The sequence below is a fragment of the Sebastes fasciatus genome, chromosome 14 (assembly GCF_043250625.1).
Source record: "Sebastes fasciatus isolate fSebFas1 chromosome 14, fSebFas1.pri, whole genome shotgun sequence".
Taxonomy (NCBI): Eukaryota; Metazoa; Chordata; class Actinopteri; order Perciformes; family Sebastidae; genus Sebastes; species Sebastes fasciatus.
This window is the reverse complement of record NC_133808.1, coordinates 1,642,252-1,660,430: the sequence shown is the minus strand read 5'-3', so window position 1 is coordinate 1,660,430 and position 18,179 is coordinate 1,642,252. Positions and strand designations below refer to the sequence as shown.

Below are 18,179 nucleotides of genomic sequence, written 5' to 3'. Positions count from 1 at the left end.
AGAAGGTGGTGATTAAACTGCCAACTCTTTGATTAATGGACAGTCTGCTCTAACATCTGGGCTGCAGCTAACCCACCATTATTTAAAAAAAAATCAAGGTCCAGTTACAACACTGGAAGTTTTTCTGAGCTTTCAGCCACATATTGTGGCCTTCATCAGCAGGAAATTTTACAATAAGTCAGCCTTGTGCTTAAATTATTTTCCTATTTACAAGTTCAATAATGAACCTTTAAAGCAAACTCTTGCTCGATTAAAAAAAAAATAAATGATCCAACTTAAAAACCCAGCGCAGTGTTGCCCTCTTTCCAATGAAAGTAGCTACAAGCACTAGCTCCAAAAGTCGCTAAATCTAGCGAGAAAGTCGACAAGTCTGCAACACTGATGGTCCGTTCAGGCCTCCCTCCAAAGCCACTCCCCCAAAACTGAACGTAAACAGTGAACATAGCTATTGTTAGTACTCACAGCTGTCAAGCTAGAAGCTTGTTGAAGACTCTGGTGACATGCAATAGAGCGCTCAAGAGATGACATATTTTTGTAGGCCAACCAGGAAGTTAGCATCGCCCTGGTTCCCTCGACAAAAAGCCAATGGGATTTTTCCATTGGGTTTTGGATTATTGCAGAAAATAAGCCCTGTGGCAAACAAACGTTTATGATACTTACACGTTTGGTTCAGAAAGATTATCTTCACAAATGAACACCACGTCTATGATTTTTGAAGCGTGAATGCAATCACCAGGAGTAAAAAGCTAATGTTAGGCTATAAACAAACTATGGTTGCATGAACGCGGGTATACACAACGAGGCTGTAAAGGCAGACGAGTCGGCGTGATAACGTTTAGTAGTCTCATTTAGCCACTTTTTAGCAACTGCCTTTTTTAAGACACATAAAGGTGTCAAAATACACAAGTGGGTACTGACGTATTTTATGTCGTAGAACAAGACGTTAAAAACTCTTCCGCTTGTGTTAACCCCCTTATTTCAGGCATCTAACTAAAACCCATTAAAAAAAACCACTGACTTCCAGACGAAAGAACTGGAAGTGCTAAAATGCTAACTCATTTCCAAGTTTTAGGACTCATTCTTGTAGCACTCTGTGAGTGCACGGGTAGAGGTAGTTAGGTCGTATGATTGGACAGACTTATTATAGCCCTGCGACTGCCACAGATACTGGATCTTTTTCTTTTTTTGGCAGAGCATTTGATTTGTTGATTGCTGTCGGATTTAATGAGAATTTCAACAAATATAACAAAAAATGTTTTTGAGGAACATTTTCCAACCCTAGCTTTGAACTATATTTGTGTAGTCCAAACTCTCCCGACTCTGCAGTTCTCCTCTCACCTCTACGGAGCATATTAGCCTCTTTTACTGTTGTAATTCACTTTGACGGATGCAGTAGGCAACTATTTTCAGCGCCACACTACCAGTTCAGCACCAAACAACAAACAGACAAAGTTAGCGACTAGCCGGTGAACATAGTGGAGCATTTAGCAGCTATAAAGCACCAGATATTCATCAGGTATCTAGAAACATGACTCCAATGATTGCCAATGTTACTACATATCTGCTGGATGTGTAAGCCACCGTTTGCTAATGAGCTCGCAATATCAACCTAAAAAGGTGATAATATGTCAAGGTTGTGTTTACAGCTTGCTTCCACTGCCCCCAAGTGGCCAGAAAAGTCAATGCAGGTTTGAACATCCAGTAGACACAAAGCAATATTCTCATTTATCTGGTGTTTCTAGCCACATTGAGTTCCACCCCCTGTAAGCCTCAAACACCTGAGACAAAACCTCTGTTTTGCTGCCAGATGCTTGTACTGTATTTAGTTGCCACTCTGTCTGCTGTTTGGGGCAGGTAGAGTACAATGAGTCTAGCAGGGCGTTTTTGGTGGAAATGGCCACCTGCAGGAATAGATGGGAGTCTCACTCATACAGGAAATGTACTAGGCATAAAAAACAAAACAACGTTAGCACTTCCCTTTCACATACACTTGATTCAATGACAATATTAGGAATATCAGGTGCAACCAAAAAGGTGTCCCGAGATGTTTACACTCATTCTATGAATATCCTGTGCAAATGAAGTTAGCTATTCCTGTGGTGGTTTGTACTGCCATGAGAATAGTTGCACACAGAGTGTTGATGGGGGGCAGCCATGTTTAAATTAACACCAACATCTAAGATGTGTCCTCTAGGTTCCATCCCCCACATGTGTTTTTCTTCGATGTGATGCCACAGAAGACATCTAGTGTGCAGGTGTGTGTGTCTATGCACCCGATTCGACTGTTATCAGGCCATTAAATAGGTGTTATCAGTCGCTATAAACACCTTAGATGTGGGTCATTAGGGGCCTACTACACCTACTATGTTGTAAAAGTGAAAGTGGAACTGAAAAGTGTTTTTGAACACAAACAAAAAGGTTTCTTTGGGTTTAGGAAAGAAAACCACAACTTCTTTAAGTTTAGGTAAAAAGAACATTTAGGTTTAGGCAATAAAACTGCAACTTATTTAGGTTTGGGCAACAAAACTACAGCTTTTTTAAGTTTAGGCACGAAAAAAACATGTTTAGGAAATAAAAATATAGCTTAATTTAGGTTTAAGCACCAAAACTACAACTTCTTTAGGTTTAGGCAACAAAACTACGACTTCTTTAGGTCTAGGCAAAAATAACAGTTAGGTTTAGGCAATAAAAAACAGGTTTAGGAAATAAAAATAAAACTTAATTTAGGTTTAAACCACAAAACTACAACTTATTTAGGTTTAGGCAACAAAACTATGACTTCTTTTAGTCTAGGCAAAAATAACAGGTCTAGGCAATAAAACTACAACTTCTTTTGGTTTGGGCGACAAAACTACAGCTTCTTTAGGTTTAGGCAACAAAAACAGGTTTAGGAAATAAAAATACAACTTCATTTAGGTTTAAGCAACAAAACTACAAGTTATTTAGGTTTAGGCAACAAAAAACAGTTAAGTTTAGGGAAAACATTGTGTTTGCCTGATTTCAGCTTCTGCCCCTGTAATAAATATGGTCGCTGTTGGGTTCTTTTATAAATTTTTTCAGTGATCTAACATGTGAATAGATGATAAAACCAATTAGTGGGTGTAGTAGGCCCCTACTGACCCACATCTATGGGGCTTATAGCAACTGATAATGCCCATTTAATAGCCTGACAACACTAGTTGCTGTTGCTGCAAAGCATGTGTGTCATGAACCCATTAGCAGAGACAAGGCATGATATTCCCATGTAATGAGCTTGAAGTAAGTGAAAAGCAATAAAAGGTTTATTTGTTTACAGGCAGCTGCAGCTTAGCTTCCTTATAATCATGAGGTCAAGTATCTTCTTTATAGTCGTGACAGGCTTCAACAGCAGCCCCTTTGTTTCCTATGGGCTTTTCCATGCGCATGGCTTCTAATTTCCTTGGTTCACAGAGGGTGAGTGTTCTCAACCTGATGTTGGACTTGGCCTCTTTAAATCTTGCAGATGCTGCGCACTTTCTAGGGCATTTCATGGCCGAAAGCATGTCAATTACTGGCCGCATCCTGCCCCGCGTGACAGCAGCAGGTTATGTCCAAAAGTATATGAATAATATCGAGGTATCTTCGGGTTGCCTGGAGGCAGAGACCCAGGAATAGCGTCCGTGTCGTCTCAAAGCGGAGCAATTATCCAAGGCCAGGCTGGACGAATCGATTCCTGCAGACTTTTTAAAATGCTGCCGGCCAATTATAAAGGCTCCCTTCCAGGCCTACAGCCTACCCTTTGGTGTAGGCACCAGCAACTGATAGGACTAGACCTGGAGCTCTCTGCCTTGCTTTGCTTTCTTTCCTCTTTCTCTCCCCCCCTATCTCTCTCCTTCTGTCTTCCACTGTTTTGCCTACTCCACCAGTAAGATATTCCAATTATTACTGGAGGAGCACCCCCTCCCTCTTCGCATCATACTCCACGTGATCATAACCACTGTAGGAAACAGCTGCTGGGGAGCAGAGAGGGAGAGGGAGAGAGAGAGGGGGAGAGGGAGAGGGAGAGGGAGAGAGAGAGAGAGAGAGAGAGAGAGCGAGAGAGAGAGAGAGAGAGAATAGCAGCAACTCGCTGCGCCTGTGAACGCAGCACACATAGCCTCCAGAGGAACCGGGAGGACCGCTCCGCTCGAGCAGGAGAGCTGCTGGTTTCACCCGTGGATACTATCACTCTACTGCCCGCCGTGTCCGAGCCCTGACCGTGACCGTGGGATACTCTGGCTCTCAGTTCTACAGTTTGATTACCTCCTTTTCAATCACCCTCCTTTTTGTTTTCTTTGTCATCTTTCCTCTCCTCTCTTCATCCTCAAGCATCTTCCTCTTCTCTGAAGTCGTCTCGCCTTCCTGGCTAACTTTTCATCCCACTCAGCCTCCTCCTCCATCTCTCACCCAGGCTCGGCAGTCCCCCCCCCATCCCCCCTCTACACCTCCACCACCACCACCCCAGTCCTCCTCTTCTTGCAGCAGCCTCCCCTGGACCGGGCGGAACCCATTCGGTCAGTGTACACGGGGGTAAGAACTGCTACATGGGGCGCACGGTGTCGCACGGAAAATGCTCCTCCGTGGGTCTCTAGGCGCCCCGCTCAACCTGCCGGGACCGGAGTTGTCGGTGCGAGTCTGCGTCTCTCTCCCAGCCCGCCCGTGCTGCCGGGGCCAGTGAGACATGGGTCTGTCCGCGGCGGCGGCGGCACCGCTCGACGAGCCCCGACGGCTGCACCGGTGGAGCGGGACGGCGGGAGGCTGGCTCCGGATCACTCTGGTCTCCTTCCTCGCTACTTTACCTGTGGAGCAACTGAGAGCCTTCCCGTCCTCACTCAGCGACTGCCAGACGCCCACCGGCTGGAACTGCTCCGGTGAGAGTCACCTCATGACGGCGGGAGTTAGTGTTTTAATCCAGAGAACCAGGGCACTAGTGATCCAGTGATCCAGCAGGACTAAAGCAGCATCAGATCTAGAGAACCAGACCACTAGTGATCCAGCAGGACTAAAGCAGCATCAGATCTAGAGAACCAGACCACTAGTGATCCAGCGGGACTAAAGCAGCATTAGATCTAGAGAACCAGACCACTAGTGATCCAGCGGGACTAAAGCAGCATTAGAGGACAAAGTTTAGAGGAGCTCTTAAAACGCATGGCTGGTTCTTATTATGATGTCCATGCCTGGGTCTGGTGTTGTCTCTGTTCTGTGGAGCCCAGGCTGCAGAGAACACCATGATGACAGGATGCACAGTTGTTTGGGGGGTTGCTTCATGTGCATTTAGCCTGGTTGAGTTAATGCATTTAGCCTGGTTGAGTTAGTGCATTTAGCCTGGTTGAGTTAGTGCATTTAGCCTGGTTGAGTTGGTCTCGGAGCATGACAGCGACGCATCCACCACCGATCATGTCACAATAATCAGCTGGATAGAGAGGGGATCAATGATTTGGATCGGAGACAAAGTGAGAGCAGCAGCAGTGAGGATCATGTGAACGGAAGAATAAGGCGACAATAACAGCAACACTGGTATCAATAGAGGATCCAGATAATAACACCAACACTGGTATCAATAGAGGATCGAGATAATAACAGCGGCAGTGTTATCAATAGAGGATCCAGATAATAACAGCGACAGTGTTATCAATAGAGGATCCAGATAATAACACCAACAGTGTTATCAATAGAGGATCCAGAGAGTCGCATCTCTGTGCTCATCTCTGCGTAACGACATGCTTCTGGTCAACTCCGGCTCTTCCATTCTGATTACACTTTAATTCCCTCAAATTCTGGAATACATTGCATAAATCCCGTTTAATTTATTTCCGCGTCCCGGTCGTTCCATCGAGTGTTACTTTAAATATAAATGTAGTGGTTTGTTTTATAGGCCACCGAGCTGTAAACTTGTTGTGTGTGTTCGGTGCTCGGTGCCCAGAGCGATGGAAGAGGAGCGGAGTGGAGAGGAGAGGAGAGGAGAGGAGCGGAGCAGGCTGCAGAGCCGACCAGCGTCTCTCCTCTCCTCCCCTCTCCTCTCCTCTCTCTCTCTCTCTGTAAATCAGCCGGCTGTGCCGCCATATATTTCCCCTGTCGCCTGTCCAAGTCTGAACCCTTAAAATAGCTCCGAGAGCGCGTCCACACACTCATGGGCAAGTAGCAGTATTGATAATATAGCTCATAACAGCCACACATCAATATGGAGTCAGTGCAGCCTGAATAGAGCACTAGGATGTTAATAGAAAGAGATAGGAGGATATGTTGCAAACATCACATAGGGAGTATGTGTAGCAGCTAGCTGGACATTTAAACAAATACATATAAATAAATATGAATTCACAAACAAAGTCTTCATTTGGATATTTTTTTAAATGAATTTGATTATGATAACAGGCTAATTGAGACAGACACAAACACGACCAAATGAGAAATATTGTTATTATTATAATATTTGCATCATTCTAATTAAGGCTGCACCGATACTGGATTGTATATCGGGCTGATACTGACTCAAATAGCTGGATTGGGTATCTTGACAATGGGGCCGATACTTAAATTCAATTCTATGTTTATATACTATATACATTATATACTGGAATTTAAATTCCTTTTTTAATTTTGACCAATTTGTTGCTGCATTAAAACGGTTTATACTTGAATTGTAATTCTTGTTAATTTTGAATATTTTTTATCAAGTTGCTGGCGTACGATTTATTATTTTAATAATAAATAACAGCAAATGAAAATTCAGTAAATTGATGTTATGTTACCTATGTATTTATTTGTTGCATTTTGTTTCACAAATTTAGGAAAGCGATGTTTAAGTCCAGCCTGATGTCACCTGACACACAACAGAATAATCCCAGTCACTTCCACACAGTGAGACATACAGCTGATTAATGAAACACTGGTATCGGATCGGTACTCGGTATCGGCCGATACCCAAAGCCCAGGTATCGCTATCGGTATTGGGATGGAAAAAGTCAGATCGGTGCATCACTAATTTGAATCATCTTTAGTGTTTAATTTGTTTCTTTTTAAATGAAGCTTTAGAGTGTCATGGTGCTCTGTGTGGTCGGCTTATCTGTTTAAAGGTTTTAGAGTTTTCTTCCCAGAATCCTTAGCAAATGACTGTAGCAGCGATGACTTAGCTCATCTGTTTTAATGTGTCAGTTTGCAGTGGTTCAGCCTGGTGTTTATTCTCCATCGGATAAACCGTCTACCATATCTTGTATTGTATTGGAGGATCATTTTGTGCGGCTGTTGATGGTGGTGATAATTTGCTCGTGATGACCAATAATGGTTCACATCCTGTCCAAATACACACTTGCCTACCTCCCCACTTCCTGACACACTCTCATATGCATTTCGAGGCTTTTATCCAACAACGCCTTGAGGAGGCTTAAGTGCATATACTGAGAACAAAGCATACACACATGCAGCCGGCATCAATTAGAATTAACAGGACAGAACAAGTGACACGTGATCCGTGTCGTGAAAAAAGATAAACCCCTTTCAATAATAATTTTTAAAAAAAACAACAGCCAGTAATTGCACAGGGCTTAATTATCCACTCCTTCCTGCACATGCACTTTAACAACAGCACTAATGTGTGACAGTTTTCAAGCCCAGGGAGACTATGGCAGGCTGAATAACTGTGTGGGGATGAGTTCAGTGTCACCTCAGTGCTAAGATGCAGATAATTATGGGCAGCTAGTGTCATGAAAATGGGAACGGGGTACCAGTTTCAGCAGTGCTGCCTTTGAACCAGTGCTGAATGGGATTCTGTTCGGTGGAATAAAACAGAGGGGAGAGAAAGTGGGTTTGACAAAGATTGTCATTCTGTTTGGTTTGCATCTGTGGACGGCCATGAACAACGACCATTGAAGGCTTCACTGAGGCAGAACAGAGGATCCCAAAATGATCTTGACACTAAGTTAATCTTTGTTCTATTGTGAGTGCAGACTTGGTCTCGAGATGCCTGTGGTGAACTCAGTCAGTGTGTCATTGGGAGACATGTACTGGAATGTGTAAAGCTGCACTAGGCAGGATGTGTGAAAACACGTCATATGAGTCATATGTCAGCAGAGAGCATTTGTTTCTTTAATTACTGTATGTATGTTTCATAAAAAGCTGGTTATATTTGTGTATGGGAACCTGTAATCTACACATTGGAAGTGCCAAAGTAAAACTTCACAAGACTTAGTCACTCACCGAACTGTGAAACGTTTTTGTCACCAGCCACCAATTTAAAGCGAGGGTTGGGCAGGCAGAATGTTTTTATCATCATTGGGCAAAAATTCCATAATAACCTTTCAGCATATTATAATTCAAGTGTTTAAATGTATGTTTATTTCATTGTGTCTTTAAAGGCAGAATGAGTAGGATTTTCCTTAAAAACAATGTATCGTATCATAGTAAAATAATCTTTCTCAATCATCACTTATGACTCCCCAATTATTTACTTATTTGACAATATTAGATACTAGCTATGTGCAGATTCAGATACTTAAAGCTACAGTAGGTAGTATATTTTTGGCATCATTGGGCAAAAATTCCATAATAACCTTTCAGCATATTGTAATTCAAGTGTTCTGACAGAAAACTAGACTTCTGCTCCTCCTCATGGCTCTGTTTTCAGGCTTTAGAACATCTGGTCTGTGACGGGAGACTTTGACCAATCACAGGTCATTTCAGAGAGAGAGAGAGCATTCCTATTGGCTGCTCATTCAACAGAGGCAGCTGTCGCGAGCTCCGATCAAATGGTGAAACTAGGCAGCGCTGATCAAATATGAATTAATATTCTGTTACTGTAATGCCTATTTCTCTCCTCATGTTGTCAGAATCATCTTGTAGTGTACTGTTCAGCTTTATAATGAGAATATTTGCTCCGGCTGGTGGGCGGTGCTTGGTATTTCCTCAACTGACCTCAACAATACAATACATGCTGTATTTGTTAAACGTCAAAGACAAACATAATCCACGACAAAATATAACATAATTGAGAATGCAATTTAGTTGTATGGGAACGTAATTGTTAGGAGACAGAGCTGGCCATGTTGCTCCGCCATGTTTCTACAGTAGCCCAGAATGGACAAACCAAACACTGGCTCTAAAGAGGGCCGTTTTTACGTTACCTGAAGGCCACTGTAGCTCTGGAAAGGGAGGGGCGAGCGGAGGGCTATTCAGTTGGTTGCAATCTGCAACCTCACTGCTAGATGTCGCTAAATCCTACACACTGCTCCTTTAAGGCTTTTTTAAATCAACTAGCCAAATCTTAATAAATAAGCAATGTGGTGGTTGAGGTCTTGTTACGATGGTAATTTACCTACATGGAAAAGCTGGTGCTCCATTAATTATGTTTCTATACGTGTGAATGAACATGGAAAGCCAACTCTTTTCAAACCAATTAGGGATACACCGATACTGATACTGGATCGGATATCGGGCCAATACTGACTCAGATAGCTGGATCGGGTATCTGTGACAATGGGGCCGATCTATTCAATTAAATTCTATGTTTACACATATACGTATATATATATAATATAATGGAATTTGAATTCCTGTTTAAGTTTTGACGAATTTGTTGCTGCAGTAAAAAGCTGTTAATTTTGAAGATTTTTTGCCAAGTTGCTGGAGTACGATTTATTGTTTTAATGTTGGTTGGTTGGTTGGTTGGTTGGTTAGTTAGTTACTCAACATGAGTTACAAATAAGACAAAAAGTAAGAAACAATAAAAACATTGGAGGAGCTTGGAGTTCAGTAGGTTCTGAAGGCCAATTACAAATGTACAATGTGCCAATTCCATGAACACGAGGCAAATGTATTTAATTCTTTAATAATTTAACTGCACTTGGGACAAATGAATTCTTATAGACGTTTTTGGCAGTCTAAAGCGCCAAACAATTCAAATTGTGGGTACAATGGATGGTCACTTGTTATGTCAAGACCAGCCTGCTGTTTAGCTGCATCTGTGGTTTCCCTATAATTTGACTGGCCGTGTTAACCACTCTTGACGGTTTAATGATAAAACTTAGGAAAGCGATGTTTAAGTCAAGCCTGATGTTGCCTTACACATAACAGAATGATCCCAGTCATGTCCACACAGTGAGGCATACAGCTTATTAATGAAACACTGGTATCAGATCGGTACTCGGTATCAGCCGATACCCAAAGCACAGGTATTGCTATCGGTATCGGGACTGAAAAAGTCAGACTGGTGCATCACTACCAATTGGACAGGTTTTATATCCATCCAGCACAGTTGACTGTGTATTCAACATTTTGTGTAATTATCACAGTCAACCCACTGGTGGCACTTTGCCTGTCATATTTGGCTTGTATCACTTTAGATAAATGAGCGAAGTCTGTGTTATCTTTAATAGGTGACTTTGGCCTAAAATCAGCTCATGTCTTTTTGCCATTTTATTCATCCATATCAAAACAAGTTGAAGCCGAGAATGTTAATATTCATCTCTCGCTGAATGCATCCCTAAGTACCAGTTTCAGTCTGTCCAATTCAGTTTTATTTTCTATCACAATTCAAATAGTTTTTCACAGATTGCAGTATTGTAATATGAATGTATTTACCCCTTGATATACCTTACATCTCCTGTGGGAGGGTTTCTGAGCAGGGGCACAATCCCTTCTTCACTGTATCCTCCTGCTATTGTTCACCCTGAAAGGCCATGTGATGCTTTGATAGTCGAAGTGACAGGGATAAGTGCGGAATATGCCCCCTGTAAATCCCATCAAGTGGAATGAATTACCAGTAGTCTGGTGAGGATCGGCCATCTGCTTCCAAGATTTGTCAACACAGAGGTCAAAAGTGCTTCTCCTGCATGCAGGTCCACACCTCTGAGAGAAACCAGCGGCAAGAAACTGAGTAATAGAATAAGACGTGCCACTGGAAGGGAGGTCTAATCAAAACGGTATCAAAAGTTAGTCATTAGCAACTGGCTTGTTAAACTGAAAATGCTTTATTTTCAGACTTTCTGTAATTAGTACCCATTCTGATTCTGATTTTGGTGCTTGGAGCTTTTAATAACATAATAATAACTCTCTCTATGACAAACATTAGAAAACCTGTTGCAAAGTTACAGAAAAAAAGGCCCCCGGCACGAGAGAGGTCAAGAGAGGATGTCTCACCGCTGTGGTTGTTCAGCCTTCATTATTAATTTAGTCTGCTTAATTATTGATCAGAACAATGCTTAAAACAGGGGGGAAGGACTCCTCGTTCTTCTTAGTGTTGTGAAATTCCAGGTAGGTAGGAGGAGATGCATTTGGCTGACAAGCTCTCTCTTTTAGACAAGTAAGTGCTTCGCTTGCCATCTTAATCGTTAGCATATAAACATTACCTTTTCAATATTTGATGTTTGCCAGCTTGTTTTCGTTAATTATTCAGCTCACTGTAATCTCCTCCTGGAACGGCAGGGCAGGAGCAGGAAGTGTAAGTTTTCCAGGCCTCTGACACAGTGCAACCTGGGCTGTGCACAGAGCCGGTACCAAAAAGCACCCATTAACATTTGGTGTTCGTCTGCTTACTTATAGTTTTTTTATTTTATTTTAAATACAGAAACAGGAATCATACAATGTCAAAAAGTACAGATAACAAAGACGTAACAGAACACCTCGTACCACAAACAATGACAGTTCAGATCAACATGAATATCATAATGAATGTTATTAATACCACAGTTATTTGTCATAATGTACTTGCTGTTGCACAGGAGTATTAGGTCCTTCCACTGTGAAGATGTCTGTAAGATCTCTCACCATCGCGCTCTACAGAATGACTTTATGGAATATTGATCATGTAGGAATTTAGAGTCTGTTCTGTTAAATGTTAAAAAAAATATTAAAAGAGCTACTTCTAGGTAGAATTACTGACTTGTCTGATGCAGACGGAATTTTTACTTTAGGTTAGGATAGTATATACTATTCTAAAGCCAGAATAGCAGAAACCACAGAAAAAAAGGGAGTTGGGTTTTATGGTGCCTTCAAATGGTGTCGTGTTTACCGTGTTCACGAGATGAGAACATAAGAACGCCGCCCCAACCCCCCCCGTATTATATATTAACGTCATATAACGTTGGCCATAATGTCTTTATGGCGTCTAACATGTTGGACCTTTATCCGATCATAATCAACCATTGTTTAGTCTAATTCAAATGTGATCAAAGTGATCTGACATCCAGCCCGCCACAGTTTCATGAGCTAAAAATTACGTGATTGAATAAAGATTCACTGACTTATCAAGCCTCGTTTGATATTCAGTACTTCCAAAACTTGTTTCCATCAAAAAGACTTAGCTTCCGGATACTGACAGTTATGGTTTGATTTATGTCTGTCGGTTATTATAATTCTGCACATTGGAAATGCATCTTTAAAGATAATTCTTATCATGAGGATGGTGGTTAGTCATGATTGAAAGTTTTGGAGCTCTAAGGCCAAGTGTTGTAAGGGAAGTGTTTCGCAACATTTACTTTCACTTTTCTGATTTCTGTTCTTTTACTACACCGGCACTCTTTTTTTTCAGTTTTTTAGACAGGCACTCTGTAGTTGTCAGAACTGAGTTTCAGCTCAGAAATGGATCCCAAGTGTTGGAGACAGAACAATAACAGTAAATGCTTCACTTTGTCAAATGCGGCGGATGTTACACCCTCTAAAAACTCAATGGGTGTGCAGAGCTGTCAGGGTTAGTAACCTATCTTTACCTGCTCAGCAGGGAAAACCATTTGTGTTTGGACAAACATAGATGCTCGAGTAGTAAATGTGGACATTTGAAAAGAAGCTATTGAACAAAAAAACAAATATCCAACTGTCATGTTTGGATTTAAACTATGCCTTGAGCTGTTTCTTACAAACACAATGACTTTCACTCCCCAGAACAATCTCCCTGACAGCCCTTATTTTAGCATATAATTATGTTCATGTTCTAATGGCATAAAGAAATTGCTTCTTTTTTTTTACAACAAATCTCGTTAATTGTGATGTTTTCCAAACGTAAGCACTCAGATTGCAGAATTCACAACAGCTGCCACTTGAGACAATCGGAAAAAAGGGATTGTAGCAATGGCCAAATTAGTTTTATTGGTAAAAGACAACGTCCCTAAGATGATGAAAAATAACTTGCATGTCAGGGTGAGTGTGTGTCATTTATTACTGTGATAGTAACAACATCTTTTTAAGAATATCGCATTCCCTGAGCCCTTAACTGACACGTATGAGAAATTGCCTCTCAGGTTGTACCAGTACTGTAAATCTATATTTGTACTCGCTTTAAGGCAATCATTGTCATATAACTAATTGAGATTTGTGCTGAATTTTCCTTGAAGCCGAAACCCTGTTGGCCCTGATGTTTCTGAGAGGTGATCATCTGGGACATTTATTCTATTATGTTTTATACTTGTTTCATTCAGAGGCTTGACATCCATAACAAAAGCTGATGCGTCACATTCGTCTTTGTAAACAGTTCACACAAACAAATCTTTTTTTGTAATGCTTGTGTAGACAAAGTGTCTTTTATTTTGTAATTCTAGTGTAGACAAAGCGTCTTTTATTTTGTTTTTCTAGTGTAGACAAAGCGTCTTTTATTTTATCTGTAAGTCTCAGTTGCACTGCTGCTCATAAGGATGACTCCATCGGTAATGAATCCCTCTAAGTTGTTGTCTACAATTGATACGTGTGCTCTTCTTGCTTACTGGCTCCTGAAGATATCCAAGCTGCACATCTGTTTCTTGGTAAAGAAGACAGTTTAATGGCATGAGGAGGAGCCACATTCCCTCTATTTTCTTTCATTTGTTATTTTCACAACCTTCTGTCCAGGAAACCTTAAAAACAAAAATATCAAACTGTCAAATTAATAACTTGGAGTGATTTCACAAAAACAAAACATTTCCCATCTCACAAAGAGTCTACCAGCAGTTGTGAAAAGTAGAGAGGTTCCGATACCTGAAGCTGTGGTATCAGCCCATACCGAGTACCAATCCGATAGCAGTTTGATAAAAAAACAATCATATTGGCCTAGTTATTATTATTATTATAACAGCTGTTTACTGCTGATCATGTATGGTTGTGATATAATGTACTTTTGTAGCTTCTAACTGAATCTCTTGCTAATGTTTGTACTTTCAAATATCTGCTTTATTTTACTGTTTGACTTTCAGTTAGGGATGCACCGATACGGATGCACAGACCAATTACAAGTACTTACATTTGGGTACTCGCCGATACCGAGTACCGATACGAGTACTTCTCTGTGCCAAAAGACCCTCGTTAACAGCCAGCTGGAGGGTGTGAGAGACACACGGCAGGCTGGGGAGTCACCCATACGAGGCAGTGCGCCGCGACCGGCTCTAGGTCGGCTTGGAAAGGCTCGGGGCGAAGGTGGCTCGCGGCCGCAGCTTTACAGCGCTCCCCGCCTGGACCTCGCCGCACCGTGGACAAAGGGCTCACTGCACCATCTCTCAGCAAAACCCCGTGGCGCAATGACAGTGAGGGCCGGTGCGTGCCGGTTGAGGTGGGATCACTGTAAAGTGGTATCGGTGCCGTTGTATTGGAGCCGTTTTGCGAGTACGAGTACGAGTATATGAGCACAGTATCGGACCCGATACCCGATACTGGTAATGGTATCGGTGCATCCCTACTTTCAGCAGTACAGGAGTCGTGTTAAGTTGCTGCTGATGAAAATCCTGATTTTGCTGCTTCATAATAAAAGCCTTTAAATAACAATATAACGGGGGACTTTTATTGTGAAGAATACATGAAATTAAATGTGTTCATCGCCGTTTTACAGCCACTCCTCTGACCACTAGTCACAGCCGCGGCTACACACATCCTCAAGCAGGTAGCCCTGTTGTAATGGAGACGTAAATTCCTTCAAGACACTGGAACTTGGCTTGTGTCTTGAGGAGTTGTAGCATTTATTCACCCACGACAGCCTAAACTGTACACACACTACAGCTACAGCTGACCCTCACTGTCACTCCGTCACACACGCTCCCTCTGTCTCTCCGTCTGTCTCTCTCTTTACCGCAAACACCGACACTCGCTAACGTTAAGCACACAACCTACACTACGAGGTGTTCGCTACTTGTGTAACACATTTTAGTTTAAAAAACATCTTAAAAATACATCATTCCCCGATGCTTTGGTTTGGCGAGGAGTCGTCTCAGGCCCGGCGGGGCAAAAAACAGGACTTTCACCCAAAAGACTGCTGTTCGTGTCCCGCGTGAAACTAGGAGTCAAAGTTGATTTGTATGTCACGTAACTTCCCAACTTGAGTTACAGCACTTCCTGAGTTATTTTAACCCAAACCACGATCTTTTCCTACAGCTAACTAAGTAGTTTTGTCATGTAAGTTCCGTACTTAAGTTACACCACTTTCGGTGTTATTTAAACTGAAACTGTGATCTTTCCTTAAACCTAACTAAGTAGTTTTGTTGCCTAAGCCTAACAAAGTCGATCTATTCCTAAACCTAACTGAGTAGTTTTATTTTGAAAAGACTGGAGCGGAAATTGAAATATGTTGTTGAAAGTCGTGCTGAGCGTCACAAAAAAAGGGAAATTTGTGTATGTACACGAATCAAAGGGATTACATTTCGTGACTACTTCAGAAGCTGCCGTGAGACTGTGTTGGCAATACACTGGCGGAAACCCCGGTATCGGATCGGTGCATAGACTGGCGTACTTGCCGATATCCAGTTATCGGACGTATTTCTGATACTGGTATCGGTATCGGAATAACTCTAGTGAAAAGGATTTTCCAATCATTTCTATACACCTAGCCAGTAGTATGACTGTCATCATACCTCTCTCCAAAGGGTATCACCATGCCAGTTGCCTGGGTGCCAATTTTTTTGTGGCTTTCCAGATTGCCTCTTACAGTACGGCCCTCTTCGGGCTAAGGGCTTTGCTCCATCCATGCACTCCAAGCGCCGAGACCTCTCATGTCACCGTTCTTGGCTTGATGATTGTATATTTGCACAGAGAGCTTGCACTTTATGGTCATTCAGGACCCTGGCAAATAGCAGGTTGGTTTTAACATTGGGCCTCTCTTCCATGGGGTATTATTGCCTGATAGGTTGTTCCATGCCAAGGAGGGCTTTTAGAAGTGGAAAGGGGCATCGGTTGTTACAGTTAGGTTACACAAGGTGCTGAGTCTAAGTGTCCATTATAATAAGTCTGTCTATGAATAGAAAATAAAATATCTGGCTCGTAATGTCAGTGGTAAAGAGCCCAAAGCTGAGGACATTGATAGTTTTTTTGGTGATAAACTCCGCCTGTTTTCTACCAACGCTATGGTGTTCATTTTAAGTTTCATTAAATACTTTTAATTTGAGTTCAGCACTTGTTAGGTTTTGTATCAACAGCATGGAAAACTCCTTGAGATTAAAACTATAAAGGTGATTTCAAGTGCTCTTTTTTGATGAAGTGAAAGTGATCACTGAAACTGTAAAACTCTTTTTCAGTGTTTTTTTTTAATTGTATTTCTACTGACGTACATTGTATGGTGGCTGTCTTTTGAATGCAACTATCAGACTGATGTTAAACATTGGCCAAGTCTGATTGAAACATGGAGTAGAGCTACATGCTGGTATAGTGGGTATAGTAACTGTGTACATTGTACTGCTGAAGTGTCCTTGAGCCTGACAGCGACGCGGTACCTGCTCCAGGAGAGCTGTTAGCAAACTGAACTAGACATTAGTGCTCCCTGTAGAGGACAGCATGCCAGAAGAGAATATCTGTATGAGATCAGTTCAGCACTCGGTTCACTAACAAAGACCATGCCAGTAACAATATGGGTTTAGAATAGTTTATTCCATAGAACATGGAGGGGAGCCATGATGACGGAGGGATGGATTAAGGGTCCAGAAGGAGGATGAAGGGATGAGGCATCAGTAGCTCAGTCCGTAGGGACTTGGCTTGGGAACCGGTCGCAGGTTCAAGAGTACGAACTTGTGCAATGCCGGGGTGCCCTTGAGCAAGGCACCGAACCCCCAAAACTGCTCCCCAGCCAGCTATATACAGTAGTAGCTACCCACTACACACTAGGACGGGTTAAATGCAGAGAGTAAAGTTCACTGTGTGCTGTGCTGTGCTGTGCTGTGTACAAAAAAACAATGTGTGACAATAAAAGCTGATTTACATTATTTACATTATATTTACATGAGGGGAGGAATCAGGGTCGATGTTGGACCGGTGTAGTCAGGATGCAGGGGGGGAGTCGGCACTCTGCCCGTGACGGGAGACTTTGGCCAATCACTGGTCATTTCAGAGAGACACCAAACGGTCAAACTAGGCAGCGCTGATCAAATATGAATCAATATTCTGTTACTCTAATGACTTTTTCTCACATAAAGTTTCAGAAACATCTTGCAGTGTACTGTTTAGCTGTAAAATGAGAACGTTTGCTCCGGCTGGTGGGCGGTGCTCAGTAATTCCTCAACTGATCTCAACATGGCGGCCGGGTCACATATTTGATCAGTGCTGCGTAGTTTGACCGTTTGATCGGAATTTGTGAGTGATGACAGCTGCTCAGAGACAGCAAGGCTCCAGCTCGGCTCTGATTGGTTGTTTTCCTCCGGTCTGTGAAATCTTGCAGATGCCATTAGGAGCACCGGAGGACACCGCGGCACATGATTTATTTCAGATCACCTGTCTCATGCACTACTGTCAGGATATAGAGACCATTTCATAAAAATAACTTTTTTTAATCATATTTGCTCCAATCTCGTCTACTGCAGCTTTAAACAAAGTTTTAAAAGAGTTAATTCTACTCAACATGTTCAGTTCATATTCACGTGATCTGAGTCACATAGGTGAAATACATTGCATGCATAGCTTTAAACAATTTTCCATAAGGCTACAAAGCATGAACTGAGACAAATGAAGGAACAAACCTCACATTGTTCATCTATGAACAGAAAAGATAAGTATCTTTGCACATCCTCTGCTTCAAATTCCAATTATACCACGCATTCTGGACTTCAGGCTCTTCTATTTGCTATATTTAATGCTTTATTAAAGATTACATTAATGTTTAAAACTTCCAAGCCCAAATGCTGCTGCAAAGCCAGAGCTGAAGTTAAACTTTATCTTAGGTTTCAGTTAATTACCTCAACCAGCAGACTCAATAACCTATAAGGTGTTGCATATCCAGTCATCGTATCAGTATCCACAGTTCTCTGTGTTCT

The 18,179-nt window shown here is 42.0% G+C and overlaps 1 protein-coding gene across 2 annotated transcripts in view; it reads left to right on the top strand.

Annotated features, from left to right (window-relative positions):
- The first annotated feature begins 4,049 nt into the window (after positions 1 to 4,049).
- tmeff2a (transmembrane protein with EGF-like and two follistatin-like domains 2a) overlaps positions 4,050 to 18,179 on the top strand; it is a 162,341-nt gene continuing 148,211 nt past the window's right edge. For both annotated transcript variants that reach the window (XM_074658194.1, XM_074658193.1), the window contains exon 1: positions 4,050 to 4,868. In XM_074658194.1, the coding sequence (XP_074514295.1) occupies positions 4,679 to 4,868 (190 nt within the window). In that variant the 5' untranslated portion in view covers positions 4,050 to 4,678. The remainder of the gene's footprint in view (positions 4,869 to 18,179) is intronic.